This window comes from Tenrec ecaudatus, chromosome 5, assembly GCF_050624435.1.
Source record: "Tenrec ecaudatus isolate mTenEca1 chromosome 5, mTenEca1.hap1, whole genome shotgun sequence".
NCBI classification, from domain to species: domain Eukaryota; kingdom Metazoa; phylum Chordata; class Mammalia; order Afrosoricida; family Tenrecidae; genus Tenrec; species Tenrec ecaudatus.
Window position 1 is genome coordinate 160127239 of NC_134534.1, and position 22486 is coordinate 160149724.

General features: G+C 50.1%; 1 protein-coding gene across 1 annotated transcript in view; it reads left to right on the forward strand.

Moving 5' to 3' along the window:
* Positions 1 to 22486, forward strand: part of PTPRN2 (protein tyrosine phosphatase receptor type N2) — a 1071863-nt gene that overhangs the window by 880639 nt on the left and 168738 nt on the right. The window contains exon 13 of the mRNA XM_075550901.1: positions 12846 to 13058. Coding sequence (XP_075407016.1) covers positions 12846 to 13058 — 213 coding nt within the window. The remainder of the gene's footprint in view (positions 1 to 12845; positions 13059 to 22486) is intronic.

Genomic DNA, 22486 nt, shown 5'->3' on the forward strand with positions numbered 1-22486 from the left:
CGGGCACCTCCCGGAGCCCGCGCCGCCGCCCGATCGCGTCCACGAGCCCGCGCGCGCTGCCGACTTCCCCTAGTGACGACCGCCGGGGCGCCGGGGGCCAACGCTCGGGGCCCCGAGTGCTCGCCTCCCCGCCCGCCGAGTCACCGTCCTGGACCCGACCTCGCGTGCGCTGCGGCGCGCGCCTGGGCCCTGGCTCCGGAACGCAGGCCGCCTCAGCTCCTCTTCAGCCGCCACAGACCCTCTGGGTTGGCCACTTAGACGCGGGCAGGCCCCCCGCGATCCCGGGGATGGCCAGGGCCCTTGTGTCGCAGGGTCTATCCAGAGACTGCGGAGAGAACCCGGCGTCTGACCCAGAGCCTGGACAGGCCCCATCCTCAGCCCAGCCCGGACATCCCGACCCGACCCGAAGGCGCCCCCAGTACCTTGGCATTCTGCGCCTCCCTGTGCGACCCTCTGGAAAGGGAAGGCGGCAGGAACCCCCCACGCCGACACCCCCAACACACACACACACACACACACACACACACACACACACACCCCGTTGCTATGGAGAGGTTTAGCTACTAGCGGTGCAGAGAGGAAGTCTGGGCTTTCTTCTTCCAATCTCTTCCTGGCTTCTATCCCTGTTCTCGCCCACCAGCCTCCCTCGCTCTGCAAGGAGCTCCCCACAAGCTCCAGGCTCCTCTCAGCCTACCCCTCTCTCTTCGCACAGCGCCCACTTTCCCGCCAACCACCGCCCCCGCCCCCCCACCGACCTGTACCGGGCCAGGGAGGACCTTGGGCTGGTAGGGATGACAGAGCACCCCAGACCTGGCTGACTGAGGCTAGCAACAGGGAGGGAAAAATGAAACGGTGCCCACTGGGTCTTAGCCGAGTGTGTCCCCATGTCGCCGCTGGACCCCTCCCAGCAGAAGGAGGCCTGGGGCGCCTTACTCTGGACGCGCCCTCCGAGGGTGCAGGAGGCTCCCCTTGGACCTGCTGGCCCCCTTCCCAAGTGGTCCCGAGCGGGAGCAGGCTCAGAGCTGGCTTCCAGGCCCCAGCCCTGGGCTTCTGCAGCCGCAACAGGGCCAAGTGGACCTAATCCGCCCTCACTGCCTATTGCTGGCATGGGGTGGGGGCGGGGAGAGCACTAAAAGGATGGGTGACCTGCGTGCGAAGCCACATTTTCTCGCCTTCGACATCCTCGGTAGCTCATTTTTCTGGAACATCTTCCCCCTCCGCCCCCCTCCCTCGCCGCCAATCTGCCCTGCGCCCTCCTGCCACTTTCTGTGGGTTCTGCCAGTGGAACCATTTTACAGCCTTGAACTAGGAACACCTAGGTGCCCGACTCCCAGGTCCTTTGGACACAGAAGAAATCAGCTTAGGCCCCGGGGTCAGAAGAAACAGAGTCCCCAGGACACAGATTGGGGAGGCCAGTACCTCGCCAGCATTCGATTGTCTGCTGTCGCCCATTTCCTTCTGAACCCCGGTCCAAAGGTTGTCTAGAACTCAGTTTCCAAGAGCGCGCGAGGGAATAGATTTGGGGTCCAGGAGGGTAGAAGGAAGGAAGAAAAGGGAGGAGGAAGTGGAGCCGGCCCCGCCTGGGGTCAGGCCTGGCTGGCAGTCCCGGGCGGGTGCAGAATTGGTGCCGGAGGTGCTGGGCGCTCAGGCAGGGACCGGGCCGGGTGTGGGGGCGTGAGGGGTCGTGGAGGTTAGGAAGGGGCCGCCCTGCTCCGCGCGGGCCCGCCGTCTCCAGCTGTCCTGAGAGCTGGGAACAATGGGGAGGCGGTGGAAAAGGGAGGGGGGTCCTGGGAGGAGGGCGCGGAGGTTTCCAGAAAAGGAGAAACTAAAGAGCCCCGCGCAGACTGTCATCTGCATTTGACAAGATCTGCTTCCCCCACTCCTTTCTTTCTTCCCCTTGTTCCTGCAGCTGTGGGCCTCGGAGCTCGCATTGTACACACAGATGTTGGGTTTTCAGCTCTTGGCGGCTCCGCGGGGGCCACCGCACACCGGGGGTTCCTCCAACCTGTGGCTGCAGGTCCAGGCCAAAAAGAGAGGGAGATTGTTCGAGAAGAAGGACTAAGGGGTGGCCAGAGAGGCCTCGGGAAACCCAGTGACTGGACTCTGGGAGGTGGCCCCCACCAAGATCTAGGGCGGCTTTCCTACCACTTTGTTGTGCACCCCTCCCCAACCCAGCATCCTCACCAATCTACTTCTCTAGCTGTCTCCTTCCTACTTAACTCCAGCCTCCTACCCTTGTGGTGGGATAGAAAACTCCAGGGACGCAGCGACTCAGAACTTGGCCCTGTCACCCGGTTCCACTCCTAGCTACTCCAGGGGTGGCCATCCAGACTAGGGCTCTTGAACTGGGCGGGCGGGGAGAGAATGGAGTTTGGATTCATCTAAAGCAACTGGCAATTCCGTTTTCCCAGGAGGGCGTTTGGGGCAGGCGGCAGACGGTTTAACTAAACCAAAGGATGGCAAAGTTCTAACTAGAACCATTTGCATGACATGAGCCCTTAAAAAAAACTCGGAAGGGAGCTTGAGGTGTTAGGGGAGGGGGCTTTTATTCTCTGATTTGCCCCCATATAATCGACTGACTTTAATCTGGAAAGGGAGCCAAACACCCACAAGGCAAAACGTAGAGAAACTCTCTCCAACGCACTATTTGCCATAGTCCATTCTCTTGCAAGGCTTTGAGAAACATCGCGCCCCCCCCTCCAAAAAGAGTTCCTGTTGGGGGTGTGAGGGTGTTATTTTCCATGCTGAGGCCCCTCTCGCTCAGGGTCCTACTCTGAACTTCCACAGTGTGAAAGAGAGAAAGGCTGAAAAGAAAGAAGAGGCGCTAGCTCTGAGCTGCTGCTTTTTACAAATGACTGACAAAGCCAATGTCCATTCATAGTCTCACTCGGGAGAGGGTTTATCAAGAGCCCCGGCCCCCTTAGCCAATTGCTGTCAGCAACATGTGGGGGGAGACATCGCTATAGCAACCGGTGGATGGGCCATGTGCCGCTGCTGCTGCTGCTGCTGCTGCCGCCGTCGCCGTCGCCGCCGCCGCCGGCCGGGTGCGCGCGGGCGGCCGGATATAAGGAGGGGCCGCGGCGGCCGCGCTGGAATCCAAGCTGCACGCGCGGCCCGGCAGCTCCGCGAGGACAGTCCCAGAACCTGGCTGCGCGCTCGCCGCTCCAGCCCCCGGGCGCCGCGCCCCTGGGGTGGGGCGGAGCGCGACGAGCCGCGGGCTGGCTGGGGCGCTGCGATGCTCCCCGACTGGAGCCCAGGCTGCCGCCGGCTGCCTAGCTGATGCCTGCCTGCCGCTTCCACCGCTATCGGGCGCCGCACCTTTGTCTTCGCGGGCCTGGGAAGAAGTTTCTGGTCCGAAGGAGGATTTCGCCGTTTGAGTGTTGTTTTTGACGGAGGGCAGCTGGCTAGCGGGTCGCTGATGGCGTTTGTCTCCCCGGCCGCCGGGCACTGAAGCCCGGCGTGCCCACGCCCCCTGGTTTTCAGGCTCGGGCTCGGGCGCCCGGACAGCTGCAGGTAACCGCGGGCTCCGGGTCCTGGGCGGGCGCGGGATGGGTGGGCAAATCGATTCGGCTCTGGGGGACGGGAAGAGGAGTTGGGGTGGGGGAACGAGAGAGAAGGAGGGAACAACCCAGGGGGTCGCGAGACTCGGAAGTGGCAGGCTGGGTAACGGAGAGCGGGACGGAGGGTGTGGGCTTGGGGGACTGAGCTGGGCCGGTTTGGAGTTTCTTTCGGAGAGCCGAGGCCAGTGACGAAATCTGACTTGGTGGAAAGACACCTGTAAAAGGTCTGGGCTTGCTTGGGACACTGGGGGGTCAGTGCCCCAGTGGGCTGGGCTGGGCTAGCCGAGGTGAGCCTGGAGGTGGGAGGGGGAACTTCACACAGATGGGGGGAGATCCCGCTTCTCCAGGCAGAGAGCCCTGCGGAAGCCAGCCCAGCAAGGGCTGAAACTGTAACCCCTGGACTTCTCGCCCGAGCACTTGTTCCCCCCCTCTATCCCCCATCCCCACGTACACCTTTCCCGTCTCTGCTCGCTACTCCAGCGCCGTTCCTAAGTGGGCGTGTAGGGAGTAGGGGCACAGGAACCGTGGGGTGTGAAAGGCTCCGGGAAGGAGGGGGCTGTGTCACCTGGAGGGAGGAGGACCAGTGGGGGAGGAGGTTCCCAGCTCCGGAGAACGCATCCCGTGCCGCCTGGACCTCCTAGCAAGCGCCGAGTTCAGAGGACACCTGGGTGATTCGTGGGAACGATACGGAGGGGGGTGGCTGGGAGGCCATCCCTTTAGTTTCCCCCACCTGCACCCCAAACTGCCACTTTCTTTGAGTTCTACGCAGGCGAGGCGCTCAGAGGTCTCGCCCTGAGAATGAAACTTTGGACGCGGAGCTATTTGAATGAAGGGGGGTTTGTTTCCTCCACTTGCTCACGCTGTGCGGTTCTAAACATAGCCCACTTTGTAGTTGTTGTTGTTGTTTTTTGAGAAACGCTGTCGGAGACCGGCCAGCGGACCCCCAAAGGAGATGTTGAAACTGCAGCAAAATCAGCTTTGAGATCCAGGGAAAGTCTCCCGCCCTTTTTCTTTCTTGGTCCCGACCCAGCTGCGGCTCAGTCCCTCCGCTGAGAGGCGCTAAGCTCACTGTGCGTCCTCTCAGGTCCCCTCCCCGTTGGACAGCTGGGGGGATGTCATCGCTGTCGGCTCTCCAGAGCCCCCCATACCTCGCCGCACTCCCCCAAACACAAATACACACACACACAAACACACTGCGTCCCCCCAGACTCAGAGGCGGTGAAGTGCTGACCGTCCTGTGTCGGGCGGGACTCGGCCGAGCTGAACCTCCCCGGAGCGGGGACGTTCCCAAGGCACTCGCCCGTGCGGCTCCACACTGAAGTTCAGAGCTGCAGCCGCCGGTTCTCCCGCCCAGGCGGCTCTGCTGTCACCTCTGTCACCGTCTGCCTCGCCTCCAGTCTTCCCCCCGCGCCCCTCCCTCATTGTCTTCGGGCTTTGGGTTGAAGTTGCAGGTCTAAATCTGGAGACAGGCTCTCCCCCGGGCTCGGGGTGCAGACTCCAGCCCGGCGTCTTTGCGCGGCGCTCCACAGCGCCACGCGCTCCCGGGCCTGGCCACTCGGCGCGCCGCGGGCTAGGCCGCGCGTAGACCCGGCCGCGCAGTCCCCGCCTCCCTGACGCTACGGTGGTTTTCCTCCGTAGCCCCTCGCTGGGGAACCCGTTCCCCCCAAGACTCTGGGATTCTCTGTGTGATTCGTCTTTCCTTGCTTGGGGTTTATCCGACCCAATGCCTGCCTTCTCCTCCTCAATGAGCCACAGAATTTAGGATGGGAGAGAAGATGTGAGCGAGGGGAATGGTTTCAGCAGGGGAGGGCGATGGAAGCTTTCTTTTTGGCAATGGAGGAGAAAATGCACCACCACCCCTCCCCCCCCCCACCAAAGCGAAGCCAACTCCATTTGGCTAAGAATGGGGGTGGGAATAGGGTAGGTAGAGCGGGGTACGCAGAAGAGGTGGACGTCGCTCAGGCCTTGTTGAACTCCCTGAATTCTTGGTTTGATGTGTGATTGTTGGGCTAGTAATCCCCGAGCGGCTGGCGCGCTTTGTGGCACCAAATAAAGTTGGGGCGGTGGCATTGTGCCCGCGCAGTGAATGGGAGGCCTCGGGCAGCGCTGTGGCCTTTCTCAGTGGTGTGAATGAGTTTCGGGTCCCCAAAACCCATTTACCCTTTGTGTCTGGAGGTGCGGTCGAGTCTTTCTAACCTCTGTGCGGATCTTATAAATAAATATGCGGGAAAGAGACGGAGAAATGGAGAAGGTGAGAAAGCCCTAGGCCGTTTTAGCTCCACCTTTCCAGAGAGAGACTGAAAACGGACCCTCCATTTGTCTCAATATGTATTCCAAGTTGTTACAGTGATGTTCTAAGGAAGGGCGCTAGACCAATCTGTCCGATGGCCCTTCCTACAGGAGGTAAAGTCAAAATTCCCAAATGCTAAGGAGAATTTGGTTCTTTGAGGGGAAAACTCCTTCAAGAGCAAGGTGCTATCCTAGTAAGCTCCTAATTGCCCGAGGACAAGGGGGTGTTGCTTTAGTCTAGGAAAACCAAATATGCATGCCCAAAACAGGGGTCAGCAAGAGGGGTACTAAGTTTTTTGGCGGAGTTTGAGTTTTAATGTAATAGAAATGCCTGGAAGATAGCTTTGAGCATGCTTTATGAGTATCCCCATTTCAGTCTGTTCTAAATGGGCTGTTTTCTATTTTACCCGATTTTAACAATTTGCTGTTTCTCAAACCCTGTTAACAATTAGCTAACATGAGGTCCCGCCCCCTTTAAGACATCCTATCGTAAATCTTCCTGATATTTTAAAACAAAGTAACCCTAAAACCGACATTTTAGCAGTATTTAAAGATGCCAAATAAACAATTTATTGTCTCGTTTGTTTAATTTTATGTCTATGCCTGAAAATATTCAATAGCCAAATTTAAAATAATAAAGCTAAACTTATTTTTATTCAAGGTTAGTTATATTTAAATATAAGCGTTTATCGGCGATTTTTTTTCTTTTGCCTATTTAGGTTTTTAAATTTTTTGGAGGGGGGGGCTACTTGAATGGCAGATTTGCAAGTACAATTTCATCTGCACAGACGAACAATAGCTTTCAGTTGCACAAAGGATTTCTTCCACCCTGAATTCAGACCACAATGCCTCTTGCTCTGATAATAGCTTCTGAAAAGATTTTGTAATGCAGAGAATTAATACATGATTATTTCCGCCTGACTTATCTCATTTATTAGAATTCTGTGGTGAATTCCAAATTAAAAATAGTTCAGTTAACAGCTTTAAAAAATACTTTTAAAATATTTTAAGACCACCCCCCACCCCCCACACCCCATATTTTTAACTTTGGTTACTTGCCAAGACTTGAAAACTGTTAAAATGTTTAATCATCTTTAAAGTGATAGTAAACTTCTCAAAGGATTCCAACATCTAGCAAAAGAAATACAGAGTTGCCGTAGCAACTCACTAGTAGTGGCTAAAACAATTTTTCTAATTATTGCAATTATAGTAAAGTGAAAGTGCAAAAAAGTACAGAATGAAGCTAGATTTGCAAATTGAATCTCAAAGGAAATCACTGACAATGTTAGAAGTTTAACATTAAAGAAATGGGATGCCTAAAGTTTGGGGGTACTGGGGTATTCTAAAATGCAAGTCAGTGACTTACAGAATGTGTTCCTCTTTTTAACTCCTTGCACCACATAGCCTTGGAAAAGGCAAAATGTTGTTTCCTGTCCGGCATTTATTACCATTAAGTTTTATATTTGTGTGACTGTCTCAGGTCTCATGATTGGGTTTGAGGATGGAATATTCTTTTTGCTTGTCTTGTAAGTTTACCAGATGGGTAGCTAAAAGAATTCTTGAAGGTAAAATGTACGTGATGTAAAGGAAACTCCGTGCACCTTTATATGTAAGTACAAATCCAACCATTTAAATGGCCTTGGCAATGTCAGTTGAATCCAATTTCTAAAAGCAGTTCCACAAATTGACTTCTGTGGCTATTTATTTCTTCTATATACGACATTTGTAATACTTTATTTACTATATAAGAAGTTTTGGATAGGGATATTTAGTAGAAGAAATATCAACATTGTACTTCAACTCTTTCTCAGAGTACAGTTAACTGGATATCATAGTTGACTTGGTTATTCCTGATTACTTAAAAAACAAAACAAAATCATATTATTCTCTCGCTAGGAGCCCAGGTGTTGTGGTGTTTAAAGGGCTTGCCTGCTGACAGAGCTAGTCTTAGAGAGAAAGATGGGGCAGTCTGCTTCCTGAAAGATTTACAGCTTTTGAGATGACTTGAGGGCAGTGGGTTACTCTGCATCTAAGGAACCTCTTTTCAAGTGTGCATCACCCACCCTCAGACAGGCGGAGAGGACAAGTTCTTGGATGAACATTCTTTTGAGGATTGCTTCTTCACCAACCTTCTTCCTCCTCCGTCATTCTCCCCTGTTCTCAAACTTTCAATACACCAAGCTGCCACAGCACAAAAAGAGGTGTTCTGCTTTTAAAAGATGCCTGACTGTAAATGTCAGAGTCATAAATATTTAAACATTATTTTCTTTCAATTTCAAGTCCAGACTGACAAGACGCCTCTAATTAGTCAGGAACTCTCATCTGAGCCCAGTCCAAGTACAAGATTTGAGAAAGGAACCTGTGGTACAGACGCAGCTCTGCCTTTGGGGAGCCAGTACCTTGGGGCAGGAGTCAAAGGGTGGCCTGACACCCACAGAAATTATGTCTGGGTCAGAACTGATGGGCCAGATTCGTTTTTAACCTGATGTTAGACTAATTTTTTTTCTTAAAGCTCATGCTTAGCATACGTTGTCAAGTTGTTTTTTTTAACTACACAGAGGAAGGGTGAAAATGCGTAGTTATTTCAACTCAATCACTATGGAAAAGAGTTCACTTTCTTTTTTCTTTTAATTAAGAATTGCTGTGACGTTTTGGTTATCCCTTCCACCCCCACCCTCCCCGATTCTTAAAATGCAAATTGCAACTCTTCTGCAGCACTGATAGGGCCTGGGTAAAATATCTGCTTCCTTCTTCCTTCTTCATCACCTACTGAAACCGCTGATGGCCCCACCCAACCCGTGCCGCCTGCTCACGCCCCCTCCCCCCAGCAGCTCTGGATTGGACTTTGAAACCTGCCCCTGGGGTGTGCTCTGGAAGGCCTCAAACTCTGCAAGTTCAGTGCCAGGTGTCTACAGCCACTCCCTCCACCCCACCCCCACCCCTGGGTTCAGTAGGGTTTCCCAGGAGGATATCTGAGATGCTGAGACCTTGGTCACTTCACCAGCCAGCGTCCCGCCTTCGCCGCACAGTCAGAGAGCTCCGCCTTGCCTTTTCTTGTCCTTCGTCCAGGACCCGCGGGATCACATTGCCCACCAATATCAAAGGGCAGTTTGCCCAGGCCCCACGGTCGGTCACCGGATTGCCAGGTTCTCCTCCCATCGCCCTCTGGAGGACAGGCCCAGGGAGGTGAGCCTAGGGACCCTAGGCCACCCAGGGGATGCTAGGCCCGACTAGAACTCACTTAGTTAGGCCCAGGCAGTTGGAAGATCCCAAGAGAGGAGAAAATGGAACTCCCAGGAGCCTGGGTCACTCCTCCCCTTCCTTTTCCCTGCTCGCCTCCAGCAGCCACTGGGACACAGCTGGGATGGGGTAGCGAGGAAGAAGGCTGGAAGCACCCAAGGAGGAGAATTTAGAAGTTTCTCAGCCATCACGATCCTTGACATTTTTATTTGACCTTTGAATGAATTCCCAGCGCCTGGTGAGGGACGGGCCGCGGGAGCAGCGGCGCTGCGGCTTCACAGCACAGCGAGGCTCCCGCCGCCAGCGAGGAGGTGGCCCAGTCGGGCTCTTCTTTTGCTCGCTGTGGGCGTCTTGAGCAGCTGAGGCGTCCCGCTCCCTTAGCAAGAAGCGACGAAAAGATCCGCGGGTGATCCAACCAACACTACTGCTCCTTCCTCTGCGTGAGAACGCCAGGCCCGGCAGCCCGCGGCCAAGCCCCTGGGCAGAGCCGACTTTGGCTGGCTTCTGGGAGGGAGGCAAGGCAAATGCCTGGCTTAGAATGACAAGGACAGTCCAGCTGCTCCCAGAGAAGTGCGCCTCACTGTTCGCCTGCGGTTGCCATTCACCGGACCCTACACGGACACTGCGAGCGCGTCTGTTGAGCGCGTTTTAGACGGGACTTCTTAACCCTCCCGGATTACCCACCCCCTGCCCAGCATACCCAAAGGTTAGTTTGGGGCTACTTGGAAGTGGACGCACGTGTGCGGTATGTTCAGAAGTGTGCGTGAGACACGTCGTTGGCCCGCGTGTGTGCCACATCGAACGGGTGCGGTTTAGAAGAGTTCACTCCTGGAGCCAGTGTGGCTGCAGTGCGTCCGCGGGCGCATCCTGTCTCCAAGCAGGGTCCGTCAGCCCCGGTTCGGGAGCGCAGTGCCAGGGGGTCCAAGCCCCACTACGTCCCCAGAAAGCCTAGTCCGATTTCGGGCAGGGCGCGGGTGACACGGCTCTATTGCTGTGTCCCCGCGTGGGAGCGTGTTCGACTCCAGCGCTTTCGGGATCGCCGCGTCCAGTGCCGGGACGGGCGGCGCGCGCTTTGCCCGCGGGGCGGAACGGCGGCGCGCCACGCTGCCCGCCGGCTCCCGCTGTTTCCTTTGTTGTGGTCGCCTAGTCGGTCCGCCGCCAAGGCGGCGCGGGTCCGGCGGGGAGTTCCAGGCAGGTGCGGACCCGGCCATGCGGGAGAGGCTCGCGTCCTGCAAGGTCCCGGCGGGGACGCGGGCTCCCAGCGAGGGGGCGCCGGGCCACGACGGGACGGCGTCGCCAAACCCTCGGCGCTTGGACTCTGCATGTTACAAGCCCAGCCTCAGGTTCCCATGTAGATTTTGACTGCTCAGCCCGAGAGAGGGCGGAAGGCGACCCCCACAAAGCGCGGGGAATGCACATCCGCCCCACGCCCTCCCGCCCCCCCACCGCGCTGCAGCCGCCAGCCCCCAGCCGCTGACCCCACGCTCGTACGCGCTCCCCGGGGAGCGTCCCGGGCCGGGGCCTGCCGAGCCCTGAGCGTCCACAGCCCGCGCTCGGCTCGGCGCCCCTCGGGGCTCCCGGGGCCGGGCGGGAGCGGGGGCGGCCGGCAAGAGGAGGAGCTGGAGGCACAGGCCGCTCGAAACGGGCGGCCGGACAGACGCGAATAATCCGGACATGAGGAGAAACGGGGCGCCCCTCCATCGCCGCTCCGAGTGGGGCCGCGACCCACGCGTGCCGCCCTCGGGCCCCACGCTGGGCGGGCGCCTCTCCCCTCCCCTCCGCTGCCTGCTGGCGCCGCGTGGTGGTCGGATACCTCCTTATTTATTTGGTTTGGGCTCTCGCCCCACTCTGGGAGGGGCTGAGGGGACGACGTAGGGGGGCCGCTGAGGCTGCCCGGCGGCAGGGGTGGGCGTTGGACGGTTCTCGGGAGTGACTTCTTTGGGGCGGCGGCGGAGCATGTTCCCGGGAAGGTGGGAGGCGAGGGGGAGCCGGGGAGGGGGCGGGGGTCCCTTCGCCGCGCTTTCCACGCGCAGAGTGAAAGTGCTGCGCGCCTGGGACCCAGCGGCCGCCACCGGATTTGTGTTGGCACCAGCTTCCCTGAGCGCGCGCGCGCTCCCGCGCGCTCTCAGGCCCTCCTCTCCCCCTCCTGCCTCGCCATTCTGGGCTTTCCCACTCCCCCCACCCCACTCCCTCCCCCCACCCCACCCCCTCCCTTCCCTTCCAGTTCCCCTTCCCCTTTCCCCCTCCACCGGGCCCTCCACCTCCCTGGTTCTTTTACCTCCTCCTCCCTTCCCCTTGCCTCAGTCTGCCTTCCACGGTTTACCAACCAAACCGTCCTGGAGCTGCGCACCCAGCCCAGCAAATCTGGGAGTCTTTTCTCCTTATCCCGCGTTTCCATGAACTCAGTCCCAGCACTCGTTAATCCGCTGTACGGAAGGCAAAAGGAGGCTAATTAATGACCAGCTTGTCCAGTCAAGACCAGCGATAATTGCTTTGGTGGCCTTTATGATTACAAGATAAAAATGGACCCGGCCTGACAGAAGAGGCACTGTGTACACTGCAAGACAGGAGGAAATTAAGAGTTGGGTAGCTGAATACAGAGCAGAAAATTACTAATAGAAGAGAGATAATGAATAGGCTGGCCAGGCATTCATGGGGAAAAATCCATTTTGTTACCACGCGAAATTAGGTGGTGGAAAGGAGTTGGCTAATTGTTCTGATCTTGTAGCAACCAGGACCGAGGCAGGGGTGCGCTTTTCAATTCATTTCCCTGGTAATTGTGAAAGGGGTGTGCTGGCCGACGGAGTCTCGCTGCAATTGGCTGGCCAGTCTTTTCATTTTCCTGTTGCGTTTTTAATTGTTGCTAATATACCTTATAATGAAGCTAATGAGGGGGACTCTGGGTACAACTTTTAGCGCAGGGAGACAAGGACTTTTCCCATACTTTTACCGACTTCCCTGAGCCCAGGAAACAATCAAGACTCAGAAGAAGCCGGAACCCTGGCTTTTTACACCACTGGAAACCTAACTGTGTGTGCTGCCACCCTGGCCCGCACCTCTGGTGGCTCCTTGGCTCCTTTGAAAGAAAAGCAAAAACCACTACCACCTGAGGTGTGAACGTGGTGGTCTGTGTGCCTGGAAGACCCTTACCTGGAGTGTGACATATGTGGGCCCTGTTAGACTCCTGAATCTGACTTTGAAAGCTAGTGGAGTGATTTTCAGGATGACAAATTACCTGACTTATTAGGAAGACTATTCATAAAATAAAAATTCATCAACCTCCTTCCATTATTCTGCTGTGTGCTAAAGACATTATTTAACCCTTGCTGCTGCTTGGAAGTACAACAGGTCCAGGTGTTCTCTCATGCATTTTGCTGACCTCCTATCCCCAACTTTTGCTGCGCACGATCTGGCTAAGTGGTTGTATTTCCTCCTGAACCTTTTTAAGAACAGGGATGTGCAACTTATTTTACTTAAAGCAGCACATGAGCTGCCAAATACTTTACCTTGTTGAGTTTGAAAATGGCTGCCATTAAAGGGTGGGAATCCCGGAACTTTCCTTTTGGAAAGATGGCAGTGTGCCCTACCCTATTCTATTCAGTCTAACTCCTTCACTTGCGAGGACACAGCATTGGTCTGTGTTGAATTTCACCTTCCCAGGTTGCACCTTAAAAGGCTGTGTCTCTCGGTTTTAAAGAGGTCATGATTTGTGAAGGACTGACATGCTCCCCCCCCCAACTCCCTTTGTTTTTGCAGAGAAGCAAGCTCAAGCTTTTGCCTCACCAGGTAGAGCAAGAAGACTCCACCAAGTTCGTGGTCCTCACCCTGATCTCCATCGCATGCATCGTTGGGGTCCTCTTGGCTTCGGGGGTCATCTACTGCCTTCGCCACAGCTCTCACCACAAGCTGAAGGAGAAGCTCTCTGGATTAGGGGGTGAACCGGGCTCAGATGCCACCGCAGCATACCAGGTAAAAGGAGACTGCTTTAAAACCTGGTGTGGTCAGTTCATCACCTAAACAGACTGACTTCTCTCTCACTCCTCCCCCTTCCCAGCAATTGTTCACAAATTCTTGTTTTAGGTCCTTTTATGATGATGATTTGGAACTTCTCATTAGCATCCATGTAAATATACCATAACCGCAATTCTACAGCTCTTTTCTATTAATCCTGTGCTGTCCTTGGATGGTCTCCTGTTAGCTGCAAAAGCACGATGCTCTTTAGAAGTGTGGATAAAGGACAACGCATGAATTATGTATTATCTGTTATCTTTCTTGGTTTGGCCACTGTTCATGGGGGTGGAAATTGTCGGTGTGGCAAGACACACTGGTTGTGTAGATGTTTGAAGCTGTCCCTTAAATCGTCAACTTCCTCAGGGTCTTCTATGAAAAGATCCTTTGACCTGATCTGTGTAGCCACCCTTGACTGTTATTTGGATAAAGTGAAATATAATGCTGACAAAGGAGAGGTAAACCGAGGCGGTCTCCATGAGAACACTGGTGGCAACCGTGGACTGGGGGTGCAGAATAGTACAGATGGGCCAGGGGAAAAAACTAGAAACCAGTGAGATGGGGAAGATGGCAGTTCACACCAAAGTGGTCACAGGGGAAAGCGATGGTTTGGGATAATCTTTAGTATCTATTTATAAACATCTTTGTTCTTATTTCCTAACATCTTATAATCAGAGTATGCTTCAGATGAACAACAAAGAAAGCTCATACTATAGACAAGTACAAGCATTTGACTTGTTTTCCTATAAAATATCCCGTAATTTCAAGTATATTTCTCCATTGGGGTAAGTAAAACAAGTCACTTAATCTGCACTTAAAAAGTTGAATAGATTTCTGATTGTAAAACTTTCCACCACCAGAGTCTTTGTTTTCTTTATACACATGATTATTATGTGTAATAGGCCTTATAAATAATCCAATGTTTTCTGTACTCATATATAAATGAAATGGTATTATTTGAGCCTCAGAGTTTCATGGAAATTGGGGGAGGCTCTCAGGCTCTTTCCAAAAAGAAAGGTCCCCAAACTGCTCAGCGATATGTCCTTTATGAGGTCACCTGAGCTAGCTTTCTCCTGCCTTGTGGGCCACTCTGACCCTGCCTGACATAAGGGAGTGTGGACTGAATTTATAAAATCTACGTTGAAGAGAGTCCAGGAGATAATGTCTTTCCTACCTTAAAAGTAGGAAATTGAGAAGAAAAAAAACCCCCAGGTTTTTAAAGGGGCCTAACATGTGTGATTAGTAAAATCTTTTCTGTATATTAAAAACAAAGGCGATTTCAAATGCTTTGAAGCTGGCATTGCCTTAGCTGTGTGTAGCTTGGCTTCAAAGCAAAAGAAAAATCACTTTGGAAAAAGAAGGCAGCAGAGAAGCCACCTATGTGAGTATGAGTTTATCCAGAAATTCGATGGAGAAAGACTATCAATATAAAAAATAAAATAAAATAACAGGTCTTTAAGACCAAGACTGTGACAGTACATCAATAAATTATCACACCAATTCTGCCCCATGTGTGGAAGATGGGAGATCATGCTGGTGTAGATTTTTAGAAAGCTTGGCATCCTTTGATATACTTTGAAATTCAAATATAAAATATTGATAGGATAGAAAGGTTGGACCTGCATTCAGAAATGATGACTTTTTACCAAAATTCAGGTTGAAAACACATACTTAAAACTGAGTTAGTGATAATTAACAAGGAAAAAAAATCTTCCTGGTGACAGCTCTAATTAATAGTATCTGTAATTAAAATCGTGCCCTTCCAGCATGAAAATTGTTTGAATTTCTTAGAGTGACCTTTTTGCTGTTCCTCCTGGGGGCATGGTGGTTAAGTTGATATTGATTTTATAATGAGCTCTGGTTTGTTTAATAAGAATCTGTAATCCAGACAGTAAATGAAATGTGTGCTTTTCTTCAATTCGGATTAATAATAAGGGAAAGAAAGAACACTTTTCCTTTAAAATTGTGATCCAGGAACATTTGGAAATGAAATTATTTAAAAGATTTTCTCTTCGGCTTAGTTTAGAAATCACTAACCAACATTCTTTGGAACTACTTTGATTAAATGTGAGAGTTTGCCCTCATCAAAGTGGATTGTCTTCTACCCAGAAAATGCCAGTGTTCAGCTATGGTTATATTATTTTTATTTCTTTTCTAAAAATTTTTTTAGCAGAGGAGGACTGAGCTTATAGGAAGGAGGATTACATGATTTTTAGTTTCTAATTTACCTGAGTAATATTTTTGCTTATGAATAGAAGAAATTATATTTTGATATTCATAGACATTAATTCATTAATGTATTCGTAGTTCATTTGGGTTTTCCATAGCTGCCATTGGGACTATCCAAGTTTAAAAATATGACTAAAGATTTGGTGAAAATATTATAGATACAGAACAATACATTTCAAGAAAAGTCGATTTGGTCTGCTTATTTAATTTTTAGAAAAACTGTATTTAGCTAATGCTCTGCCAAACATCAGTGTGTAGACAGATTCCTCATACTGCTCCATCACTGGGCTAGGGGGAAAACTGAAAATGTTGATATTATGGTCTATTACATGGGGCCAGGCTTCGAAACAGTCAATTCATTTTCAAAAAGTGTCTGGGGGAGGAAGAAGGGTTGTGTGTCAATTCGGTTGGTGGTGATCTAGGAAGGATAAAATGGGAGGTGACAGTATGATAAGTTTTGTTAATACCGGGATTTTGAACTTACCTTTGAAACCAGCATGGTACATGGGGGATGAAAAGAACAGAAATTCCGATCCGAGTGTGCAAGGAGGTGGAGCCCATAGTGGCTATTTTGGGTGAGGCATTGGCGTTCTTGGAGCGTCTTATGAATCCCTCTTCCCACGGAGTCTAAAAGGAGAATATACTTGTTCCCAATGAAACAGCACAGCATGGGTATTCTTATGAGATCCTTCTAGCAGGAGCAACTCCTTGTGCTGACTTCTTAAAGAGTTTTTGCCTATATGTGCCCATATAAGGCCCATCTTGCAGTATGCTGCTGCCCCCATGAAGTTACCTGCAATCTGTGTGATACCCAGGCACTCACCTAATTCATGGCACAGGGCTGGGACTTAGAGAGGATCAGGAAGGGTTTCTGAGTCATCAGTCTGTGTTCTTCTTAAAAGTGTTTCAAATCTGTGAATAGTTAATTCACTATTTACAGCTTATAAACTTCTGGAGTCCATCTTTAGGCAGTCTTTAATCTCTTCTTCCTCAAAAGAGAATTATAGACAAGCTAAACATTATTTTGATGGCATTTTAGTTCACAGGTGTGTGTGCGTGCGTGCGTGTGTGTGTTTTACCTATTGATGGAGGCTTGTAGCTTTTTTTTTGAGTTTTACTTATTAACCCATTGGAAAATCAAATCATTTTTTTGACAAAAAGATTTTCAAAGATTGTCGTATACTTTTGACACACAATAAGTACTAACTCTATGAGATGAGCTGGCCAATTTTATTTGTTCAAATTTGAAAGAATTGGCTGTATTAACTTACAGAGTAACCAAACTACATTTGTACAAGTAATTTGAAATGGGCAAGTACTACCCAACTTTCCCACTTTGTTTTCAGTAAATGTGCCTCCCCCCTTTTCCTTCTAAATATATAAAGCATAATGTGGTTGGATTATTTTTGCACTTTATTACCTAAAAAGCCAATTTAATTTACTTTTATTCTTTTTGTTGTTGTTTCCAAATTGGCTTTGTAGTGAGTGTGTGGGGGTGTGTGTTGTGTAGACTAAGGATAATGTAAAGGCACCAAGGAATTGTGGTGTCTTGTGTACCAGTATACTCTATGAATTTTTTCATGTAGGTGCCCTATTTCTATGAGTGGTGATTGGGCAAAAACTGTGCCAAAAGTAAATCGTTAGATTATTAGAAGATATTCTCTTTCTTCTTCTCTACTGAGCCTCTTTTGAATGGTGCAGCCATTGCTTTGATGCTTTGATCATCTTTGAACAGCAAGTTTAGTATTCTGCCGGCCCACTCTTCCTTCCATGACATGAGGGCAGAGCCTCCTGCAGAATTTTCAGCAAGTACCCTTTTGATGGTTTATTTCACAATACCAACTAGGCTTCCTTGTGTACTTTGAGGCCTTTGGAACCAAACCCAAAGAGAAGCATGCATTCAGGCTATGGGGACCGCCTGTAAACAGAGCTGCTAAGTGCACATCTTGGTTGTCACTGCTCCCATTAGCAAGTGATTATTAATGTAATGACAGAGCGCACGGGGATTGCTGCTATTTGGGGATGTTCCATCAACTCAGGCTGACATGTTTGTGTGTCCAAATGCACCCTGACTTGTAACCTCTGGTTGAGCGGAAGCCAGGTTCAGCAAAGAGGAGAGAACATGTCATAAGTTAGCTTTTAATCTTCGGCTCTGAATTAAGCGAGCCACCTCTTCCCCTCCCCAAAGCCCCACCCTGCTAGGTGAGTTGAAACTTCTAGAATTGATGTATTCACTAGTGATGGAAATGGCAGAAAAGGGTGCGATGTTACCACCTAAATTAGACAGTAGTGAGATATTCTGAGGTTTACTCAATCCTGCAACAAGTTTCCTAAAAAAGCTTTTTCTTTCTTTGTTTTAATTACTTCCCACCCCCCACCCCCGCCCCTACAGTTTTATTGGCATATAATTCACATATCATACAAGTCAGTAGTTCCATCACATCAGGAAGAGTTGTAAAATCATCACGACAATCAGGTGGAGAACACTTTCTTCAATCTTGTACTCGCTCTTATAGCCCCCCTTCTCCCCAATCCCCCCTGCCAAACCCCAAGGGTATGTTACTGTCTCTGTTGATTTGCCCATCTTGGATTTCATATACAGAAAAACATTTTTTAAAAGCGAGGAATAGCAAACTAAAACAGATAAAACCCCAATTGAAAAGAAAGCAGAAAATATTAAGAACCAGAACAAATTTAAATGGATCATAAGGAAGATCAAATCATACGGTGCTAGAATTTAGCCTAACTTCATCTGCAACAATCTACTTTCCAATGCATTCTGCATGCTAACAAGGTTATTTACATCCCTGCTTCCTGGTCAGGCTGGATTCCCCAGGGGGCTTAATCCACGCAAAAGAGCTTTTTGCATGTCAGTCGCCTATGTAGCTTAGAATGACTTTGATTTGCCTCACATTTACAATTTCAAGTTAAAAGAAGTTTGTGTTTGCAAATAAATACAATATAGCGCACTGCCCAAAATGGAAAGGTGCCTCAGAATAGTGATAAAGACATTCCTCTCTATTATAATCTCATAAGGCTTAAGAATTAGACTTTCCCTCCTTTTACCTTTGAACAAGGAGCTCTTCTTTCTTTTGACTGTGCAAAAAAGTAGAATTCTGTAGGTAGAGTTCTCTTGAAATTGTTAAATAACTGGCCATTTTTCAGGTGTGTGTGTGTGTGTCCTCAAATAAATGCCATCCACATTGAGGGCAGAGGCCTCGTTCTACTTAATGCCCAGAAATGGGCCTGGTCTTAGTAGAACATTAGTAAAAGTTTAAGTGTTGCTTAACTGGTGCGGGCGACCATGCTTCTTGAGGTAGTTCTGTAACAACCGAAGGAAAACTGGCAAACCTTTTCCGTGACGAAGGTAAAGGATCCCCTCATTTTGTCCTCCCCATTCCAAGACCTGTTCTTGGTTTGCCCATGTATTCAGTTCAAGATCCTCAATGCCGACGGTCAACCAACTCGGGTTGCAAGTTCAGTGACACCTTCGGCATACTTTTTCACTTAGAAGGCTGAATGTGTTTCCGGCAGCTTCCATTTGCACGTTTTTCTTACAAACCTTAGCTTTTCAAATACGCACTTCCCCAAAGCAGTGACTAATGATCGTTCTGCGGTTTTTGCCCATGCACAATGTTCCATCAAGTGCTGCCCATGTGATTTGGAAAGAGACCTTCCAGGGAGCACCGTTGTCTAGAAAGTTTGCCAAGTAAAATATGGACACAGAACAAGAAAGCCTGGTGCCTGTCCTACTGTATCAAACCACTTTCCTTGATGAGACAACAATAATTAGATCAGACTTCGCTAAAAATAATAGACCACTGAGTGAGATATTTGGAAAAATAAGAAAATTGGAATGTCTGAAACATGAAGATTCTGAGGCCTGGAGCCTGTTTTCTTTTTGTTGCTGTGATATTTACTAGGCTTCGTTTGGGGGTTGGTAATTGATTGGCAAGCCTGGATGTGACTTGCATAACTGTTACGTGAAATGGAAATGAATTTCTTGCTAAGAGGACGGGAGGAAGAAGGACAGAGAGGACGTGGATGTGGCCTCTGCTGTGTGCTAGGCAACTTTGGCCGCGCTCTCTCATCTTCTTTTAGCAGCCATGGGAAGAAGCGATCTTGGAGGCTCAGTAAAGAACATGTATGTCATAGTCACAGCAATCTGTGGAAAAGATACGAGGGTCCTAGATATACATTAACCTTCGTGCCGACATGGCGAATGCTCCTGTTTAGCCACCAGCTGAACGTGCTGTCATACAGAAAGGTCCTTGTGGAATTTCTTTTCTTCTGTCTTCCAGCTGGCCTCGTGATGAGTCCGCAAGCCCAAACCCTTGTGGTCATGTCAATGCTGACTCACCGCAACCCTGTAGGACAGAGTAGAAATGACTGAAGGCTTCCACGGTGAATCTTTAGGAAAGGACGCGGCCACACTGGAGTCAACCTTTCCGTTAGCAGCCACAGGTGCCCTCGGGGCTCTTTAACCATCTGACCATCCTTAGGATGAGTCCATCAATCATTCTTTCACAAGTGCTTTTCGAGGTGCGGTGAGGGTTCTAGAACTTCTGCGCAGGTGTACTTGTTTAATCCTCCCACCCACGGGCGAGGTAAGCAGGATGGCTCTTCCCACTCTTGCTTTAGAAGTGGGTTTCCATGACTTCTTGTGACGTATTCAGGACCACACAGCTAGTCGGTGGCGGAGCTGGAATTAGGATGTATCTACTTCATGGCGACTTGGAGCCTACTGTCCCTTCCACTCCCACACAGAGCTATGAAGCAAGCTGGCCACGGCTGCACATCTCTTAAGTGATAAAAGCCCGTCTGATTCCCCAATCTGTGCTGTTTCTGCACGATTGTGTTTCTCCTTGTGGGGGTAAGGCAGTGTAGCAGAGCTATGAAAAGTGGACCTCACTTAAAATCTGTTTTAGGCGAGGAATACAACAATAATCAAACAAGAAAATCCATGAGTAATTAAAAGGAATGAATAGGAGTCCTGGAGGTGGGGGCACAAATAGGCAAGCACTCTCTTACCAATGGAAAGGTTGGCAGTTCAAATCCACTGAGAGGAACTCTGAAAGATATGTCGGGGGATCTTCCAGAAGATCACTGTCTTGTGAGCCCTAAGGAGCAGCTCTACTCTATACACACCGGGCACACCATAAGGTAGGATTGACTCAATGGCAACTGATGACCATACGATACAGAAAGCAAATGCTGTCGAATTCCAAAGGATGGGCACAAAGATACCGTCGAGTTCATAGTAGAACCTTGAGGGATGGGCAGCACAGAGACAATGGCGGGGAAATGGAGAGGACATTTGAAGTAAGGGATGTGAGCAAAGGCAGTAGGCTCTCCTCTTCATTGTAGGGACCTCACCAGGAGAGCGCATTCTGCCAAGCCATGGAGAGTCGTCGCGAACAGAGAGACCCGTGAGCTGGTAACTGAGAGGGAACCCTGTGTGTTGCGGGGAGTGGTTAGACTGAGGCAGGAGGCACTGGAAGAGGGACTATAGCGACTTTGCAGACAGGATCCTGCTTTAGCTCACATGCTGGTCTCTCCCCAACTCTGACGGTCTCTGCCTGGACCGTCGGTCCTCTCTGGCAGTTGCGGAATGGGTCAGTGCTGTGGTGAATACCACTGGACTCTGTTCTTCCCATTTTCTTCTTTCCTTCTCGTTCCATAGACACGTGTTCATTATTTTGGAAAGAAGACTACCATATATTTTTTTATGTCCTTACAAAATTTAAGCTCATGGAAGAAGAAGATCCCCATACCTTCCATTCCTCCTGGCACCTGGCCCAGAGTGTTGGCGGAGCACCTCTTGAGAGCTTGGTTTTCTCACCAAGCCAATGGGAAGGACATGTGCTTGTAGCCCTTTTTCTGAATTACTGTTGAGATCAAGTTCATGACTGAAGATGTAAATGCTATCTCAATGGTCAAACGTTGCTCAAGTAGGAAATGTTTACAGTGCTTAAACAAAAGGCAAAACACTTATTCAGTCGATTCTGATTCATCACAATCTTATAGGGCAGAGTAGAACTGCCCCCACAAGATTTCCAAGGCTGTACATTTTTATGGAAGCAAACTGCCCCATCTTTCTTTCTCAGAATGATTGGCGAATAGAGCAATGCTGCTCTACCCATGGCACCTCCAGAACTTCTGTGTAGTGATTATAGGAACTCAAAGATGCTGGTTGATTGACATTGAATTCACTGGAATTGTTTGTATTCCTGCTGACCTACCTGCCTACTCGTTCCCCAGGTAGATAGTGCATATTCTCTGTGTGTGCTGTTCTTTTTCTTTTAGACCTGGATTCAGACCAATGGGGCACTTTTCTATCCCAAACTTAGAACACAAGATCTTACAAGGAGCGCCTACATATCTAAGGGGCACAGCAGAGGAAACTTCAATCTAAACGTTCTATAAACTTCAAGACATTCTATAGCGGGCACATGCCATGAAGGAAATGTCTGGCGCATGCTTAGGCCCTAGGTCGGCCTTTATTCTCTCCCCATCTGGGAGCAGAAGTCAATAAAGTGAGCCCTGTGCTGTGGACCTGGCACAAGGTAAGTTCAAGGATGCAGCGTTAGACTAAGGTTATCTTCAATCTGAAGGAATGTACGTTGCATCAACCCCCAGCCCACCCAAGGAAGTCTGTCATTCCTGTCCATCCGAGGAGTCCATCGGGGGAGAGTTTCAAAGGGAGTCATGATGCGCCTGTGCAGTAAAGTGTGGCTGGAGAGATCTGCTGCTTGAGGACCTTTTGTCAGATTCTCATAGGAAGGGCTGCAGCACTATTTTCAAGTAAAGTGGGTGTTGGGAGACAAAGAAGCTTTAAGAAGTAAACAGAAAGCGTACAAAGTTGCTTAAGCAAGAGGTTTTACGATGAAAGAGGGAAAGGACATGGAAGAAACCATCTATCTTAGGAAATGAGCGGTTGACGGCAGAAACGAGACAGGTACGCTCCACCACGAAGTATGACAGACCCATACAATGTGGCTCTGGGTCAGAAGGGTTGATTTTCCACTTCCCCTTCCCTTTCCACTCAGCTGTTTCGATTATTCTCCTCTCAGGAGTTCCTATTATTCTGCCTCCTTGCTGGGAAGTAGAGCATCCTGGTTTACCCTGTGGATATCCTTGGGCAGTGCAGGGAAGGCTTC